The sequence below is a fragment of the Peromyscus maniculatus genome, chromosome 2 (assembly GCF_049852395.1).
Source record: "Peromyscus maniculatus bairdii isolate BWxNUB_F1_BW_parent chromosome 2, HU_Pman_BW_mat_3.1, whole genome shotgun sequence".
NCBI classification, from domain to species: Eukaryota; Metazoa; Chordata; class Mammalia; order Rodentia; family Cricetidae; genus Peromyscus; species Peromyscus maniculatus.
Window position 1 is genome coordinate 129,739,524 of NC_134853.1, and position 12,529 is coordinate 129,752,052.

General features: G+C 46.8%; 1 protein-coding gene and 1 pseudogene across 2 annotated transcripts in view; one reads left to right on the top strand and one right to left on the bottom strand.

Moving 5' to 3' along the window:
- The window catches only part of Rab3b (RAB3B, member RAS oncogene family), a 91,301-nt gene extending 84,407 nt beyond the window's left edge, over positions 1-6,894 (top strand). For both annotated transcript variants that reach the window (XM_076564737.1, XM_006977746.4), the window contains exon 5: positions 6,338-6,894. In XM_076564737.1, coding sequence (XP_076420852.1) covers positions 6,338-6,525 — 188 coding nt within the window. In that variant the 3' untranslated portion in view covers positions 6,526-6,894. The remainder of the gene's footprint in view (positions 1-6,337) is intronic.
- Positions 9-363, bottom strand: LOC102917629 (cytochrome c oxidase subunit 6B1 pseudogene; annotated as a pseudogene).
- Positions 6,895-12,529: the final 5,635 nt, after the last annotated feature.

Here is a 12,529-nt window from a genome sequence, read left to right on the forward strand (position 1 = left end):
ATCATGATTCAAGGTCTCAGAGGGAACATCATATACCGAGGTCCCCCTTTACTATCTGGGGAGGACAGAGGAGAGGTGGGCAGAGCCAGGTCAGATCTTCCCAAGAAATGTGCCTTGTGCTCTTTGGCAGTCACCCCAGGCTGAGACCTGTGATACTGGTCAGAGGGCTTTGTACACACACAGGCACTACTCACACACAGAGGCATCATTCCCCCACCCCCTGTGTGGTCATTGCCTTCTCGAAGTGGTGGAAGTCCAGGTAGTTCTGCTGCCAGCGGTTCCTGATCTGGTTCTGATTTGGGAAAGGCTGGCAAAGGGGGTGGTTCTGTAATCCTTGATTTTAGTCTTGATGTCTTCAGCCATGCTGCTGACTCCTGAAGACTGCCCTGGAGCAATGCTAGTTCAATGTGGCCGTTAGCAAAGACGCCGATGTCAGAACTGGACTCAAACTCTTAATGCTCTCATCATGCTCTACCACATTTCCCCAAAGTCTGCCATAATTTCTCTTCACGTTTGCACCATGGGTTAGAACATTAGTGAGATTTCTTTAGTTAGGTTGTGGTAACACATGACTAGAGTCCGCGTTCATGAGAAAGGTCTATTACCAGTTGATTTTACATGTTAGCTGTTGGTTGGTTGTGACTGGGCTCCTCATCTTTTCTGGGACCCAGTCCATGTTGGCTAAACAAGGTTCTTAAAGCTTCTGTTGGGACTTGAATCGCATCACTTCTACCCATTTCCATTGGCTAAAACAAGTCACATGATCAAGTCCACTGTTGGAAGAATTAGAGGAACTGGAAGCCAGTTGGCAATGGGTGGAGGTGGAAAATCCCTTGTAGAGAGGACCATGGATTCTCTGCCATCTCTCCCGAGCACTCGATGGGTCCTGGGCACAGAAACAAAGGGGATCCCTGCTCTTAAGATGCTTATGGTCCGAGAAACAAAAGCATGAAAAGAAATGTCAGCATCTTAGCAAGTTTAACTTCCCTCATTTCCCATGTCCCCCTTTGGGAGGGAGACTGACTTTTTTGGGATATGTTTCCTCTGAGTATGGCTTCTGGTTGAGCCTAGCTATGGGGCAGGGGACTGAAGAGGGAGAGAAAGGAGAAGTCTGGGTATCCCATCCTTTCCCTTGGCAAGCTACATCACCAGGGTCTGCTCCTCCCGATTCCGGCTTCCGTGGCTCCAGCTTCCTTTGCCTCTAGTAATTTCTTAACTATTTTTATTTGCTCCAGGTTTCCTCCATTCTGCCTTTCTCCTCAATTCCTTCACCACCCATATAACCCACTGCTTCTGATTTAAATGTGAAGAATCATTTCCATTTTCTTGATTGGCATGAACCCAAAACAATTCTGTTGAGTGCCCTAGGATTGCAGGGGAAAGGTACATCGTATGTTCCAAGTGGTGAAATAGGATGGGGAAGCCAGAGAGAAGGCTGTCTGGGATCAGAAATCCTACAGAAGAATAATGAAGATGATTGGGAGTGGGAGCGAGAGAGCAACATCAGGAATAGAGGCTCAGATGAGAGAGCACTGATGTTCTGCAGCTCGGTGTGAGTCAAGGACACGAAGCTAAAGAAGCAGAAGGATCCAGGCCATGCAGGGTGGTTGTGGTTCCCATGTGGTTTGAATGTTGACTGTGACTGAAAGCTTTGTCCTCAGCTGGTAGTGCTGACAAATAGCAGAACTCTTAAGAGGTAGCCAAGTGGGAAGAACTTGGGCCATTGGGTTGTGCTCTTAGATAGTGTTACCCTTTGAGTTCTCTTATGGGGACTTTTTTTTTTTTTTAGATAGCCCAGGCTGGCCACAAACTTGCTATCTAGCCAAGACTGGCCCTGAACTCCTGATCCTTTAGCCTCCACCTCTCAAGTGGGAATTACAGGTACTAACCACTATACCTGGATTGAAAGGGTTGATATAAAAGTTGCAGACCTGTCCCTTCCCAGCTCTCTACTTCGTGGTCCGAGGCGTGGTCTTCCTACTTCCACACATGCTCTCAGCACTGTTACTATGAGATACATGCAGCTGAAGGGCGGCCGTCACCACAGGGCCCGTGCTATGCTCTTCAGCCCTTGAATCTCCCGGATCGCGAAGCACATGAATTATTTTCTTCACAAGTAGTTTGAGTCAGGCATTTTATTACAGTGATGAAAAGTCAAAGAATACAAGGTCTTGAGTTTTAAGTCAATGAGGCTGATATGAAGTTCCTCAGACCTCTTTTAGTCCCAGTGACACAAATCCAAGACAAAATAGTTCAAGTTTCATACAAGAGCATAGCATAACAAATGAACAGGCCAGGGGATGTAGCTCATCAGGACAGTGCTTATCTAGTGTAAGGCCTTAAGTTCACATTTCAATAACACACACACACACACACACACACACACACAAAGTCAAAATATGAACCCAACTTTGGTGTCTAATGATTGCAGTCCCAATACTTAGGAAGTTGAGCCAAGAGGACTGTAAGTTTGAGGCTAGCCTGGGCTACATTAATAAGCCCTAGTGTTGGGTAAATTGTTCCTATGACAGCTGAAATAACCAAGAACGAGAGTAAGCCTAGAGCAGGAAGGAAAACAGTGAGAGGAAGCAAGAGGGTATGAGTTGAAGGTAATAAATGATGGAGATGCAGAGGTATGAACAGGGTGGAGAGGGATTTTAACCTAATGGTAGTGGAGGAATAATCAGGAGCAGGATTCTGCTAAGAAGTGAGCTTAGGGGCTGGAGAGATGGCTCAGAGGTTAAGAGCACTGGCTGCTCTTCCCGAGGTCCTGAGTTCAATTCCCAGCACCCACATGGTGGCTCACAACCATCTATAATGAGATCTGGTCCCCTCTTCTGGCATTCACCAAACATGCAGGCAGAACACTGTGTACAGAATAAATAAATCTAAAAAAAAAAAAAAAAAAAAAAAGAAGAAGTGAGTTTAGCTGGTTGGGAATTTCCAAATAGACTCTAAGGTCAAGTTCAGAAGCAGGTGTGGGCTCAGTCTGTGGGTCTCTAACAGCTGGCTTTGGCAAGCCAGGCAAACCTATCATTTTGGAAATGGGGAGCATTTCAGAATCAGCTGAGAATTGGATGCCATTAAAGGCAGCAGAAATTCCATTGTCCTGGAGCCAATTAGCGGGAGGAAAGGGCCAGGGGTGACTGTCTGCTTAATTGGCTGTCATCCTCCTTGCCACACTAGACTCCCAGCTCCTGAAACACTTTATTAATGAACCAGAGGAAAAGGTTACCACCTGGGCCTACTAATAAAGGCCTTCAGGAGCCTGACAGTAATTGAAGGTACACTGGAGGCTGTTCTGAGCTGACTAGACACAGGAGGTGGTAACGAACTAGGATCCTCAAACTTTGGGTACTTTTGAAATGATGGTAAAGATATTCTCTGGCATGAGAATTTGGTCTCCTCTTCTCCATGTCTCACCATGTTTGGTTTTTCCATATCCCACCATGATCTGATAACAAACTGTCCGGGTCTTTTTAGTAACAGAAAAGATGTCTTCACCCCCTTTTCCTGTTCACATGTGTTTTTCCTGACTGCTGTGTCAGACATGCATGTGTATACTCAGTCCTGTGTCTTTGTCCCCAACAGATGTCTGCATCAGCATCACTGTCTCCAAGGAGTCTAACTTGGCCCTCAGACTTGGATAGGTACCTCTTCTGTGTTCTCAGTGTCCTTTGGCTTCCCACTGTCTCAACACTTAGCACTATGATATCAATATCTCCTCCTACATTAGAGTAGTTGCTTGTCAAGTGTAGGGCCTGTGTGTGGTTCACCTTGGTGTCCCTGGCACACAGCACAGGGTCCGCCTGTGCCATTGCATGCTTGCTGAGCCAAGCAGTTGTGACCTCTGCTGCTTACATCTCTTCCATCGCATCCTCAACGCTCTTTCCTACCTCTTTGGTTGTTTTGTTGTTTGTTTGGTTGGTTTTTGTTTTTTGGTTTGTTTTTTGAGACAGGGTTTCTTTGTATAGTCCTGGCTGTCCTGGAACTCACTCTGTAGACCAGGCTGGCCTTGAACTCACAGAGATCCGCCTGCCTCTCCCTCACAAGTGCTGGGATTAAAGGCGTGCGCCACCACTGCCCGCATCTTTTCTACCTCTTTCATTCAACCAACATTCACCTAGCACCTACTCCTCCACTCGGGCTGGAGCTCCAGTGAGTGGTCCAGTCCCTTCTTAGAGATCCCCCGGTTAGATGGTTTCTATCTACCACGCGTGGCAACAGGTGTTATGGCAGAGGGGCGTGGAAAGCCCTGAGTCCTGCGGAATGAGAAGTCAGACGAATTTTGTTCAATTCCAGCATGAAGGGTTTGCATTCCCACTAATGTAGGAAGCTGCCCCTTATTTTCCTTGCAGTTTCTTCCCTCGCCTGCCTCTCTCTTTGACCTCTGCTTTCAGAGGTCAAAATTTTGACTCAGAACTGTTCCAAGAGAGGGTGAATCTGGGAGGCATGAGATGGATCCCTGGCTCCTCCCTTTCCTCTAAGCCTTGTTTCCCCACCTGGAAAGCAGAAGTGGTAAGGTCTGCCTTGCCCCCCCACCTCAGAAGGTTGTTTTCGTACTCCATTCATGAACTATTAGGAACTACGCAGATAGGCATGATCGAAACTCTTCTTCGTGAATGTCCAGACCTAGATTTGATCTCCCCGGGTCCCTGGAACTTAGCAAAAGACTTGGCAAACTGTCAATGCTCAATAAAAATCTGCTGTGCTGATTAACCCTGAATGCTGATGAAAAAGAGGTGGGTTTTTCCCCCCCAAAAAAATGTTCAGAAACAGTGGAAGGGCTGAAGTGGGTGGGGAACATATGGACAGGTGAATTGTTATGTATTCCGGTGGGAAGCCTAAGGATACGGAGGACATGCTAATCATGTCGCATGTCTTGTGTATTCCCACACCTCCCTGGGAGGCAGGTGGTGGTCACCCTCTTCCACAAATGAAGAAGTGAAGGCTGGAAGCAATTAGGCTACTTGCCCGTGCTGACAGAAATATGCTGAAATTTAGGCTGGCTTCCAGGCCTCTTCCCACTGCCCACCTGTATAATGTGGCACATCCCCAGTCAGCGCTCGTTCCTCAGAAAGGGTTTGCAGCCTGGCTTTGACCTGGGTCTTCTACTTTATCCACACTGATGGTGAACGCCCCTTACCTAGGCCAGCCAGTCAAAGGAGCAAGGAATCCATGTTTGTGATATTCATTAAGGAAGAGCCGTATGCCGAAGGGGCTCTGAGGCTGCTGGGTTCCTGAGGCCCGAGGATAATGAGCAGCAGCTGCCTCTTTCTTCATCTGTAATTAGCAAGCACTTCTTTAGCTTGTCTTTCTCGGGTCAGGAAGTAGGCCACAGGAGAGGTTTTCAGCTGGAGGTGGGCTGGCAGGAGGAGCCAGAGCCTTCAAGCTGTGAGGCCAGGGAAAGGAGCCTTGTTTGTACCTGGGCTTTAAGCTTTTTTGCAGAGTGAGGAGGGTGAGGAGGAGGAGGAGGGAGGTGGAAAGGGACCCTCTTCTTTGTGGGAGATGAGAAAAGGGGGAACGAGGTGGGGAGGTGAAAGAGCGTCAGAAAGAAGCTGTCATTGTAACAGACAGCTTTTGTACAGCGATTTACCCTCTGCCTCACTCAATCCTCCCAACGGCTCTCCGTAGGAAGACTGGTATTATTCCCACTTGACAAACCACAAGTCTGAGAACCGGAGAGGCTAAGCGATTCCGACAAGTGTGATGGCTTGCCCAGATTCAGACGCCGTAGCAGTCAGATAAAAGCAAACAGATTTGTAAAGAAAGAAAATGAAAGCTTGGTGGAGTGGCCTGGGCCTGTGATCCCAGGAAGGGGATAGTAAGTTCTGGGCCAGCCTGAGCTACACAGTGAGTTCCAGGCCAGCTTGGGCTATATACTGAGACTCAGTCTCAAAAACAACAAAGAAATAAGAACAAACCCAAACAAACAACAAACAAACAAAGAACAACCCACAACTCCAATAGGGAATAGAATTGGATGGTGGAGCGCAAAGAAAAAGGGGCAGGGGCTGTGTACGGACTTTGGAGCCAGGCAAACCCAAGACCAAACTCACCTCCCACTGCCAGCCATGTGTGAGCTCTGCAATCTCCTGGAGCATGCATCCTCTCACATATTGATGGGGAATGCTGATCTGTCTGGTTTTAAAATGTGTGCAGGCAACCCTTGCCCTGTAATGTCTCTTTGAGGCAGAATCCTCTGTGCATGAAATTAGGTCTCCCGGCTTCATGTCTGAGCTCTGGCTATATTGATCCAGAGAACCATGTTGGGGACACAAAATAGCTCCCGCAGAAAGGCTGGGAAAATCTGCATTTATCTCTCTTTTCTTCCTAGGGTTTGAATTCTTTGAAGCCAGTGCCAAGGAGAACATCAGCGTGAGGCAGGCCTTCGAGCGTCTGGTGGATGCCATTTGTGATAAGATGTCTGACTCGCTGGACACAGACCCCTCCGTGCTGGGCGCTTCCAAGACCGCCCGTCTCTCAGACACCCCACCACTGCTACGGCAAAACTGCTCATGCTAGGCCAGGCCCGCCATTCTCCCGGTGCCGCGCTCACATGTACCCTGCTTCTCTGTTACTCACTGTCCACTCCCAACCCCAAGCAAGTTGAGGTCTTTGCCAGCCCCTGTGGTTCCCTGAAGATGGCCCCAATTACAGATACTGATGGTGCGGGTTACCGTGTGGGAGAAGATTCCCTTGACAAAAGAAAACTCCTTTTTATGCAGGAGGTTCACTATAGGGACTTGGAAAGAATCTTTTCTGCCCTTAAAATAAAATAAATTTTCCTTCATTTACCAAGATACCCCTCCGCCACACACACATGTCAGGGGCTGGCCCGTGAGGCCCACCTGCACAGCTAATCCTATTAAAGAAAAATGTCTCAAAGTACAACCTGCCTGTTTCCTATCAGGCTCCCTGTGGGGCTCCCTCTCACTGCAAACCAAGCTTTGATTTGCAAAGCCCTGAGCCTGTTAGCATGGATGCCCACAGGGCCTGGGCAGTTGCTGTGGTGACAGGACAGCGCTAATCTCTGGAGAGCTCAGACTCTGTCGATGCTGAAGGAGCAAAGGCTGAGTCAGAAACACACTTTAAAAAATAAAAAAGGATTATCTTCTGCAAAATGTCAGAGGCCCCTGCCATCTAAGGGCACAAGGACAAGAAGGAGAAAAAGAACAACCCAGGCAGGGACAGGTCTCCCCTTTCTAGCTGGCTCCTGGAATCATGATGTAGCCTCAGGTTGGCCTCAAACCTGCTGTGTACTTCAGGGTGGCCTTGAACCTCTTCCTCCTGCCTCAGGTTCTCCAGCCTGGGAATACAGGTGTGTGACTTCACACCCAGTTTCTCCAGCTGGTTCTTGACTGTGAGAATGTCATAAAATTTGTCACTGATTCTTGGGACCCCAGAATCTGAAAGGTTTGAAGCTGATGAGAGCACCCCCAGGTTTACCTGGTTTGAGTAGTCAGCGCCAAGCTTTCCAATTCTGACAAGTGGCTGCCAGTTCTCTCGGCCGAATTTCTGCTGCGACCTCCGAGGCTTTGGGATTGACCTGCCCAGGGCGACTGGGAATGAAGAGCCCAGACACGAGCACAAAAAAGCTGGGGTACGGTGGGCTGTGGGCTCGGATGAAAACCACCACCAGCAGCCTGAAAACTCAGTGTTGTTATACACAGCTGAACAAGGAGGTGGGTTTGCTATACTCAGTCACAAGAGGAGGCAGGCTAGCTGATCCTGGTAGGGGGCTCTCTATAGGGGAGCGGCCCCAGGCTGTGTCACCGGGAGCAGGAAGCTGTGGTTGAAACTTTCTGCACACTCTGTCAACATTCTTAGTGGACCAGGGGACGGTCTGGCTATCCCCATGGGTCCAAGGCACTGGGTCTTTGACATGGTTGTGTTGGTGTCAACAATCCACATTCACTCAGGACCCGATTCACTCCCCACAAATCTTTTAAAGTACACCATCTATCAGGTGTGAGTGGAGGCTCATGCCTGTAATCCTAGCATATGAGAAGTTGAGGCAGAAGGATCAACTGTTCCAGGACAGCCTGGGCTTCAGATCCCTGTTTAAAAAGAAAAAAGAGCCAGCGTGTCTTTCGGGCAGGCACCAGAGCTCACCGTCCGCAATGTCTTTGTGCAGCTCCCATAGCCAGGACCTGCCTTGGCTTCAAACTGAAAATGGCCTCCCGGGAACCCTCTGTCTTCCCACTCTGTTTGTACCAGTTCTGATGTCAGCGGTCTCCATCTCTGCCCTCTGCGCCTCCTGGATTTAAGAACGAGAATCACGACCTACTCTGTCCTGGGGTCAAATCTCCCTGTAAATCCTCTGCCCTTCTGCATAGAGCCTTCCTCCTATCCTGCCCATTTCTTCTAATGGCAGATACTCCTGAGCAGTCCAACTGGAAAAGACAAATCAAAGCCAAATAAATCTAAGGGGACGTAGTCCTGAAAAGAAAAAAAAAAAAGAAAAGAGGAAAATTGTATTCGCGGCTGTCACACATCTGTCCTCATTCCTGGGTGGTAACATCTATCAGAGAGCCCCTTTGGTTAGAGTCCTGTCACCAAAAACCTGAAAGAAAAGAAAAATTAATCCGAGGCCAGAGCTGATGAGCTCTGGGTTCTAGCTTGCTATGGACACTTAGAACAGGTATGTATTTTAGCTGAAACGATGAGATGGAGCCATTGATAATTCCTGAAGGTTTTTCCTCCCAACCACAGCTTGATTCCACAACCTCCTGTGCTAATATGTTACCTCAGTCATCAGTGTGTGTTTGAGGGGGAGATCCGTCAGTTTTCTGTATTTCAAATGCAGCTCATCATCCTGGAAAGGCAGACCGGCTGCCATTAAGTCCAGAGATGAAATGAAAGGGCCAGTCAGCCCCACTGATAGACTGCCTTCTTTGATAGACTGGAGAAGACAGGGGTTAGGTTTAGAATCTAGGACATCTGGACACTGGCATTTAATCGGGGTTTTTGTTAGACATTGTGCTTACATTGCATGACACATTGCTCCCAGAAATTTCCGTGTATTACCTCATTTATCTTCCTAACATTTTTATGAGGGAGGCACTTGAGTCAACTCCATTTGAAGATGAGGAAATGAGACTCTGACTTGCCTGAAGTCACGTAATTAGCAAATGGTAGACTAGGGATTCAAACCCAGGACGAGTGATCCAAGGTCTGTGCTTTCAACAACATTCTGTACCACACACAGCTCTTTTGGAAAAAGGTGATCCCGACACTTGGAATCCTGCCGCAGCTGTCAGGTCCAAGTCCACTTGAGAAAGGATGTATGTCTGTGATGTGTCAACAAATTGCTCCGGTACTCAGACTAATCTGAGGTGATGGATATCCAGTGTGCAGGCGAGTTAGTTTCTGAGGCAACCAGATCCCACGGGCTTAAGAAAGAAATGCCCATCAATGTTCCTCAAGGCCCAGTGCTGACTTTTTATCTGCCTCGGTTGGTCAATACCTGTGTGGCTCCCAGGCAGTAATCTGAACAGTCTCCATGCTCCAACCATGTGACTTGATTGGCATCTCTCACTATGGACACACACACACACACACACACACACACACACACACACACACACTCACACTCACACTTTTTTCTCAGGACTGTGGTCCCAGTATGCTTTATACATTATAAGGCTACATAGAGTACCGTGGAAACTAACAATTTTCTCTGGACAATAGCACCCACCCATATGCCTTAGTACTAAAATTTCACACCAAAGTCTTCATCATGCCTGGGTGTTTTAGCACCTGTATTCAATAATATTGCATGTCCAGGGAAAGATTGGATCTTCAACTTCAAAAATTACTCAGGAACCAGTTCAAGGGAGCAAACATCTTCCTAACAGACAGAGTCGAGAGTCAAACATTATTGTTTCTACAGGCAACAGACAGACCTGCTTTCGAGATGGCAGTTCCCTAGCCCTGCTCCATGACCTCATTTCTGTTTCATGGAAGGCAGCCACTTCCTGCTGATTGTAGCACAGCATTCATCAATCACAGTAATGGCACAATTAGCCACCGAGGCAGGAGGTGCATAAAATGTGTAAGCGGCAACTTGTCCCAGATTCCCTCTTCCTAAACAAACCAGATAAAAGAAGGTTTAAAAACACAACAACAACAACAAACACTGACCTTTAAAGAAGCAAAAGTGGGCCAGAAGTGCATGGAATCGGTTTTAAAGGCACGTGTGTCTGCAAACATGAAGTGATCCGTGACTTCTAATTGTGTCCTCGGTCTGTAGTGTTGTTCACTTGTGAAGCCGCAGCGGGATACAGTACACCTCCTGGACACAGACCCATCAAATATTAGACACAGAAGGAGCTTAGAGAAGAGCTTCTCCAGCCTCCTACTTCACAGAAAGGGAGATGAAGGTTCAACGGGTGAGAGGAAATCTCCTAAGAACCCCAGGAGTTCCTGAGCAGCCAGGACTCGGTCTTGGATCATCTCAAAGAAGAAACTCTCCTATTGCCCGTACCTACTAAGGGCCGGTAATAGTAAACACTGGACAAACATTACAGATAAGAACCAATGATCTCTGCCTGTCAAGTCCCTATATTTAATGGTAATACTTAGGAGATCTTATTTTAAGATATCATTATCCCCATTTGGCCAGAAAATGGCCCTAGCAAAGTACATGTGCCCAAGACAGCCCTGGCCCCAAGAATCTACCCATGTCTGACTTTCAGTTTTCTTCCTCACACTGCCTCAGATGAAGAATAGATGGGTGGGGGTACCAACTGACTCCCAAGGTTTCTCAGTTGAACCCCTGGTTCCTGATTCCTTTGTGATTGTAGATTTACAAAACAGAATGATAGAAGCATCCTCCAGGCCTGACTCTCCCACTCACACTACCTGCCCCTGCTCCAAAGCTCCATCCTTGGATTTTGGGCTTAATGAAATATCTGAGAAATGTTTGCTTTACTTTGCCAATGGTTCAGAAGAAAGGAAAGGAAATACAGCAATTAATGTCCTGTTATCCATCAATTTCAGATTCCTTATCCCAAGCCTAAACCGAACTACATGCCACAGCTAAAGAATCAAGTGACAGTCTGTGGTTTGTTAGTGTATACAAAAGACTGAGCCATGAGATCAATGCTGTTAAGTTTTTTAAGGCTTAAATCTATTATATGAAGTATTCATTGAGCAACTCAATGTCTAATATGTCAATGGCAAATTAGGCCAGTCTCTTCCTTCGGGAAGTATATAGATAGCTTCATGGTTAGTCTAGACACTGTCAAACCATCACTCCAATATAACTAGAGGGCTGTAGATCAGTTTGTAGAGTGCTTGCCTAGCATGCACGAAGTACAGGATCCCTAGCACCATATAAACTGAGCATGATGGCACATGACTATAATCTTAGCACTAGGAGGTGAAGGCAAGAGAATCTGAAGGTCAAGCTCATCCTCAGCTACATAGGCAATGGGAGGCCATGCTAAGCTATAGGAGATCCTGTCTCAGTGGAAAAAAAATGTATATATCTGTGTGTGTGTGTGTGTGTGTGTGTGTGTGTGTGTGTGTGTATGAAATAATGAAGTACTGTGAAGGAATGGCACATGATGCTATGAGAACCAGTAATTAGGAAACCCGAATCACCTTTTAAAGCTGTTTCAGGAACGATTCACTAAATACCTCCACTACCCATGGCTGTTGCTTTTATAATCCTCAATTAAGTTTTTGTCTTTTAGTTACAACCTTTGATAGTTGATCAAACTCAAGTGTTTCAAAAAGATTAAGAGTGGGGGTAGCCGGGCGGTGGTGGCGCACGCCTTTAATCCCAGCACTCGGGAGGCAGAGGCAAGCGGATCTCTGTGAGTTCGAGGCCAGCCTGGTCTACCAAGTGAGTTCCAGGAAAGGCACAAAGCTACACAAAGAAACCCTGTCTCGAAAAACCAAAAAAAAAAAAAAAAAAAAAGAGTGGGAGTTATCTGTCCTGGCGTGGTTGATAGTTCACTATTTTGTTGTTTCTTGTTTGTTTTTGAGAAACACAACAAATCATTTCAAAATTAATGGCTTTCAAGAATAGTGGCTCACACCTATAATCTCAGCAATTGGGAGGATGAGGCAGGAGGATTGCTACATAGTGAGTTACAGGCCACTTTGAGCTACAGAGTAAGACCATGTCTCAAAAGACAACCTCCAAATTAAACAAAACAAAAAACTTCATGCCTTTGTCTGGGGCGACAACTCAGTGATATAGTTAATTTAGTGGTATCCAGATCCTATGTCTTATCCCTACCCACACACTCATATACACATCCCTACACACACTCACACACACACTCATACACATACACACATCCCTATACACACACACTACATTCACACACACATCACACTCACACACACATACTCACATTCTTTAATGATTTAAGAGAACAAACACGATTTTCTTGTGACTTGCTGTGTTGTCTGAAGCTGAATGTTCTGTTTTTTTTGTTTGTTTGTTTTGTTTTGTTTTGTTTTTTTTATGTCTAGGATCCCAGCTCAAATGACTAGTCAGCTAGGCCTCTCT